The sequence below is a fragment of the Hippocampus zosterae genome, chromosome 8 (assembly GCF_025434085.1).
Source record: "Hippocampus zosterae strain Florida chromosome 8, ASM2543408v3, whole genome shotgun sequence".
Taxonomy (NCBI): Eukaryota; Metazoa; Chordata; class Actinopteri; order Syngnathiformes; family Syngnathidae; genus Hippocampus; species Hippocampus zosterae.
The window spans coordinates 18,373,316-18,380,265 of record NC_067458.1 but is presented as its reverse complement, the minus strand read 5'-3'; the positions used below and the strand labels follow the sequence as shown (position 1 = coordinate 18,380,265).

At 43.8% G+C, this 6,950-nt stretch overlaps 2 protein-coding genes across 2 annotated transcripts in view; one reads left to right on the top strand and one right to left on the bottom strand.

The window, feature by feature from the left end:
* The window catches only part of rfxank (regulatory factor X-associated ankyrin-containing protein), a 77,281-nt gene that overhangs the window by 6,497 nt on the left and 63,834 nt on the right, over positions 1–6,950 (top strand). The gene's annotated exons all lie outside the window — the stretch shown is intronic.
* Positions 1,044–6,428, bottom strand: LOC127606462 (ubiquitin-conjugating enzyme E2 R2-like). Its single transcript, XM_052074877.1, has 5 exons — positions 5,856–6,428; positions 4,223–4,309; positions 4,035–4,132; positions 2,141–2,275; positions 1,044–1,725 (listed from the first exon to the last, which is right to left on the bottom strand). Exons 1-5 carry the CDS (start codon positions 6,036–6,038, stop codon positions 1,410–1,412), a joined length of 819 nt encoding a protein of 272 aa, XP_051930837.1. The 5' UTR covers positions 6,039–6,428; the 3' UTR covers positions 1,044–1,409.

The following is a 6,950-nucleotide window of genomic DNA, read 5'->3' as shown; positions in this document are numbered from 1 at the left end:
ACTGTATTTGAAATGACCCAAAGATCTCAATCAAGATGTCAACCACCGTTGACTTTAGCTCTCTCTATTTACGACTTTTCTATCATCATCAACGGTGATTGAAAGATAAATCGGAAAAAATCTACTATAATGAGTTGCTAGGTTGGCTTCCGGGAACATCTTCATCTCGTCAAGTACCAAAGGGTGACTGAGGAGAGCCGCAATGAATCAGATGTTCCACGATTGGAAGCTCCTGGGTGAGAGGATCGAACCGGGTCATCTGGGTCACAGCAGAGCAACAAGAAGAAAGAATCGAGGAGGTTGGACATAAAGGTCTGGAATGGAGACGTCGCCACGGCAACACAAGTACAGTATAAGCCGCGGGCTGGGTGGAAGACGGGTCGACGCGGAAATGAACGACAGTGATGTGGCCAGCCTAGAAACGGAATCTGCCATGTCTCTCTCATTCCATGAGAAACCATTTTTACTCCGTGTACTTTCTGTCCAGCCTTGGACTTTTCATCTATGTCCATAACCACTTCCTTTCTCAACGAAACAAGTAGTGCAATGAACCTTGGTTGAAAAATATACCTATATATATGTACACAAAAGCCACGTCGAGTATCAAAAAATAAAAATATTGTGATGGTGCCATCTTGTGGCCAAACAAGGCCAAGCAACATTGTTGTAAAAAAATATCTACCAAGTATTTGTATTTTTTAAAACTGTTCTTCATGCTGTTCATCGTGACATCGTAAGACCAAAATGACGAACGCAACAGAGTAACTGGTAGACTAAGTTACAGAAAGGCAGAAATGTGCACGTCCATGAACATTTTATGGCTCAAAAACATGACGTGCCTAAAGTTGTACAGTAAAAAAAATAAATAAAATGGATATGGATTTCAGCCGAGACCCTTAAATGAAGGTTTTCTGCATTTTTTGGTTCCTGGAAATTTCACCAGAAAGCCAATTGGGTCCCTTGACTGCTCATGGAATCCACTCAATACCTGAAAAACACGAATGCTTGTTACCTTTCTGCTTACAGCAACTGCTTCAAATAGCTGAACCTTAATAAAGATCTTTATTTGTTTTTAAGTACACAAACTAAGAAAAAAATAAAACTATCCGCGTGAATATCCGGGTAGATTATAAAGGTCCAGCAAGATTGAAAGTTAGCCAGAATGATGTTTCCCCCCCCCCCCCCCCCCAAGTTACTAAAATTGTATTTTTTAGGCTATTTGAATTAACACATTAAATAGCAGACACTGTTAATTTTGCTCCAAAACACGACAGGGCTTCTGACACACAATTACATTTGGCTAGTAACGCATAGTTTGTGTTTCACTTGATATGGCAGACTGACAAAAAAAGTGAAAATGATTTGAGCTCCACTGATGCATCCCCAAAACAAAAGGAAAGAGAATGACCTCAATAATCAAATTCATATTCTGTGAGGTTATCGTGTGAGTTATAGCGAATGTCCTGGTATCTGTCCGCCACGCCTTCGTCGGCAGAGTTATAATCAAAGTCGTCATCGTCGTAAAGCAGATTGGAGCCGTCGTCCGTGAAGTTCCTGTACTCCATGCCGTTTTCGTCCAAGTTATTGTCAAAGTCGTCGTCGTAAAGCAGGTTGGAGCCGTCGTCCGTGGGCGGGACTTTGGTGCGAATGCAGTACTCCTCCAGTGTGACGGGAACCTTGACGCCGTCCAGGTCCGCTTCGCTTTTGGTGGCCTGCACCTGCTTCCTGTGAAAGAAAGCAAGAAGAGAAAAACGGCGCGAAGGCCTTGAGCGATTTTCCCAATTTTCTGACAGTCATTTGAATTAAATTCAAGCTTGAGTGCAAGATTTACTGTGCACAGTGACATTTCCATACAGGACAGAAAAAGACATACTAACAAAACTTTCAAAGCTGAATTTCAAACCGTGCACAGACACGAAAGGGGCCATTTGACGGAGGCCGTCCATTTTTAAACCCAACATGATTTAAATTTACTCATGAAAATGGACTTTATACCTAAATGACAGCTTATCCATGTTTTTTCTATATTTTTGTCAAACTTAACGGCTTCAAAGGGTGACCCAAAAAAAAAAATTGACATACTGCAATAACGATGAACTCTTTGACATCTAGTCATTTTTCTTTTTTAAAACTGTGGTACCTGATGATCTCAATGTACTCCTGGTCCTCACCCTTGCTTTCCCTCCACCTGCGGTACATGACGGAGGCATCCACGTTGGCGGGTGAGAAGGTGTTGGGCTCGTTGAGCAGGGAGATGACGCTGAGCAGGATGGTCCTGAGCGGCGAGAGAGAAAAATCAAAAGACAGGGATGAAGGCGAGACAAAAGGCACTGAGGGGTGGGGGGGAGTGGTAGGGGGTGACGACTCAAAGGGCAGGACTTGAGGGGAAAAGACCTCAAGCCCCTACGGGCAGATGAAAGTACAGTAGTAACTCTACTTATGAACGTCTATTCATATGAACATTTCAAGTTACGAAACGCCTCAACATGAAAAGATTGCCTCTTGTTCCAAAAGAAATTTCAAGATGCCAAAGGTTCAAGAATACAGCCTGGTCTGCTACTCATAGCTTGCGAGTTTCCTGAACGCAACATAGTTATAGCTGCTCTGCCATTGGCTATTACCGAGCACCATCCTGGCATCCCATTGGCTAAGAGAGACTTCTATCATATGTGCCCAGGTGAGTAGATAAGATAAGATGTGCGTCTATGCAGCGTCGTCATTCGCCCCTCGGGCCATGAGGCATTCCGATAGTTTTAGGTAAATTGTGAATCACCCAGAAAAAGTATTCACCAATCAAGTGATCGCTCACTATGCTGATGTTTGCCTTGGACATTTTCCAAGGATTATTAAAAGCTGACAAAAGCAAACATCCTCGGATCGGTTCTTTACAAAGCGCCTGACAAAAATCACTTCTGAGAGAGAACATGAAATAAAGAGGGCAAAAAAAAAACGATGGGGACGCAGTAAAAAGGTAAATTACCATTTTTATTCTTTACATTACATGCAATTCTCATTTATTTTTGCAATGTCATTGTAACATGTATCTATTACATATTTTGATGCTTTAGAAAACATTTATGTCTGAATTTTGGTGGGGGGGGGGGGTGCTTGGAACGGATTAGGTCATTTACATGGAAAACACGGCTCTACTTACAACATTTTCTAGTAAAGAAATTTCTTCCGGAACCAATTCATTTCCTGAGTATAAGTACCGCTGCATTAAGCGCCAAACATATCTGTTCAAATCCAGAACCGTTCATCTTTGATGTCAAAATCCCTGTCGGGTAACGAGGATAGCCTACAAGGAGATTGTCGACCTGCCAAAAAAGATGATCCACAAGGTATGAGAGGGTAATTTGGGGGAGATCAATAGTTCCTCAGTTTTTCACACACACGTTTATCAATGATGTCACTTTTGTTTGTTTGTTTGTTTGATTCAGTGGCTAATTACGTAATTATTTTTATTTTATTGCCACAATAAAACTAGCCGCTACAGCAGCCTCACTTTGCGATGTGGCTTTTTTAAACATAGTCTGTTGTGTCGCCAAACGTCTTTTCATCTCCTCCGCTTTCTGGCGCCGCTGAGTCATGTCCATGTCCTTGTACTTGTCGTGTTGTTTCATAGTGTCGTCGTATATTGTACTCCTTGTTTATAGCCACGTTAGCTCCACGTACAAGACACACAGGTTTGTCTTTTAGATTTATGAAAAGATATTCTGTCTCCCACCTGTCCAGAAAGGTCCTGTTTCCTGCCTTTTTTTCCGCCATTTTTGGGAGAGGTAGCGCGGTGCTAGTAGTTGCGTGAGATAGCGAGCTATACTATCAACAATGGAGAGAGTGTTTATTGGCCCAGAGGGAGGCGCCAAAACACCAGCTGAGAATTCTGGGATTTGTAGTATCAGCGGTAGATGCGATAATACCGGCGGGCCAGCTCTAATAGTAATTTAGTATTGCCTTGCGGGCCAAATATCATTACACCGCGGGCCAAATGTGGCCCGCGGGCCAGAGTTTGACACCTATTGCGTACATCTTACCTGACATTCTGCGTGGGGTTCCACCGCTCTGAAGGCAGCTCGCCGCTATGAGGGTCGTCCACCGGCGGGTGCAGGATCGAAATGCACACTTCGCCGTTCTAGCCGACGGCGCGCGGTGGGAGAGGACAAAAAAAATGCTCACGTGCGATTCAAATTGGATGGACATCACTCGGATCCACAAAGCCAACCTCGTAAATGTTGGGATGCCACATTTTGGTGAGGAAGCGGAAAGACGGCGGCGAGTAGGGGTAGTCCACGGGGAATTTGAGCAGGGCCTGCGATGAATCAAATCGAGCGTTAGGACAGGCAGTGGAACAATACATCAGCGGATATGCATCAATTACATCGATTAAAACGAGCGTACATGCCGGGACGCTTCTTTCAGCGCATTTTACTCCCTCTCGAGGTCAGATTGTGCTGAAAACGGAACAAGGGCGAGGAGTAAATAAGTGCGAAGGCACGGCAGTGCGTATAGAGCTGGGTGGGTGTTGCGGGGTGTCGTGTAGTTTTGAAAACTGTCCCTTGCAGGCCAAGACGATCCAGCGCTTCATCCCCACGCGCTGCTGTTGTAATCATTTATGAAAGTGAGCACGAACAGTGCGTCAAGGAGCCCTCCTGGATAAGCGTACACCCTACTTAAGGGAATGAAAACCTGTGCTCAGGAACCCGTTACACGTATGAGGCAATATTTACTGTTTGGGCACGGTCGGCTGGTCATCGCCACAACTCGTTAGAGCAGGGGTGGACAATTTTTTGCATAGGGCCACATGAGAACCAGAAAATATTATGGAGGGCGGGATCAAAAGGGTGAACTAAATTCGACATAATATTAATTGGATTTCTTTATGTAAAAAGCAGTATTTTGCATTTTTTGGCACATTTTTCAGACTTTAAGAGTACATTATTCCGTCGTATCGAACGGGATTTGCTTGACTTGGCGCTGCTGCGGCCTTCCATATCGTCTCCCCCTTCCTCCCTATGCTCTTAACTGTGCCACCTGGCGTTGAATGGCGTCATTACAAGTCCAAATGAAATGAATGCGGTCGTTGACATTGAACCTTATTTGTGTACCAACATTCGGCGGGCGGGCCGGATTAAAAAGAACAAAGGGCCGGATTTGGCCCGCGGGCCATAGTTTGCCCACCTCTGCCTTAGAGGTAGGGGGTGGGCGGCGAGCTGGCAGTGGAAGCCTCGCTGGGAGATTTTACATCAAATAATGAGGCTTCTTGCTCACTATAGTCAACCTACATGGAGTGCAGACGAATACAAAGTGTACGAGGGGTTCATTGGTTGGACACATGGCAAAAGGTAGGGAGGGCTGAAAGACGACTGACGTAAAAATCGCGTGAAATGCATGTATACACATTAGGTTTACGATGTATTCAAAAATATGAATTGTAATGGGTCTCTATGGTGCAAAATATGTAAATTGTGAAGATTATGGTATCAAAACCTTTTTTATTATTGCTGCAATGCCTGAGAAATATCAGCCGGTGACGTCATGAAATTTCGGCCATTTTAGAACCCTCCCTTTACGTTTCAGCTCTTGTGTTTTTCCGAATGCCTTTGCCTTTGATTCAAAGACATAATTTTTGCATTTAACGTAAACGGTCGACTATGAGGGTTAAAAACATAAAAGGCCCCAAAACGGGCATATACAGCACGAGAGTTTTAAACTCGTATCGCAAGGAGACTTTGTCATTGTCAAAGAGACGTTGTACACGTTAGCAGTTTTAAAAGTCAAGAAAGGAAAAAAATCGTTTGAAAGTTGGGAAAATAACAACAGGTTGCTGTAGTGCGAGCAAAAAGTTAGGCACTCACCTTAAAATAACCGCCCTCGTAGTGCGTATTGGGCGGACCAAATATCGCCACTTCCCAGTTGTACATGTCCGACTCGTTCACCAGAGTGATTTTGAAGCCTTCCACGGGCTCGTCCTGGAGACTTTTCATCTCCAGCATGAGTGCTTTCTGGGAACTGGCCACAGGATTTCCATGCTGAGCCATATTACAAATAAACAAACAAACGACTTGGACAAGTCGTGTGAAGCTGCCCCAGCGAAACGACAACAAAATTGCCGACAGCCAAACCCCCCAAAATTGACGACAGCCAAACCCCCCAAAATTGACGAGGCACTCCTGGACAAGAGAATGGTCCTGTGTTCTTGTGTGAGGAGACGTAGAATCGAAACGGCTTTACTGGAGAAAAGCAGCCTTGTATTTTCTCTAACAAGACCACCCAAACGCCGCGCTCCGAACCCCCTACTCATGTGTTTATATAGTCGCACAAACTTCCGCTAGCGGGTTTTCGATGTAAGTTTTCTGGGAGGTTACAATTGGAAACAAATATGAAACTCGGTTACAGAAGTGACAATCGGTATCTGCTTCGTGCGTAAGAGAGCTCTCATTTGGCGTGACGCCTTTGTCAAAAACACGCGTCACGGCCGTATGCCCAAACGAAGGACGACTCGTAACGCGGTGTAAAACACGTTCAAGTGCCACATTAGGATTTGTATGCTCTTTCGAATTGTCGTGATTTTATTTACCAATGAAATGCAATTCGAAGTCGGTAGGTTATACGACTTATTGTATTCACATAGTTGTACTTACAAGTCTCTTATTTTGGAAGTCTGAAAGGAAGTTGTTTTCCGAATTTAGCGTGAGGTACAGCCGTTCGCGGTCACAAAACAATAACAATTACAAATGTATGAAGACTAACGTTACATGTGAATATTTTTAAATGGTCAAACGGACGGAGTTTATTCTGCCTGTCAAACTCGGGCAAGGTATCATGGGAATTGTAGTTTTATTTAGTTAGGAACGCATTCCCTTAAAATGTAAAAATAATGACTATGAGCAACATCGTCTTTAAAACTTGTATGACAAATTTAAAAATGTAAATTTACGTTACTTTGAGGA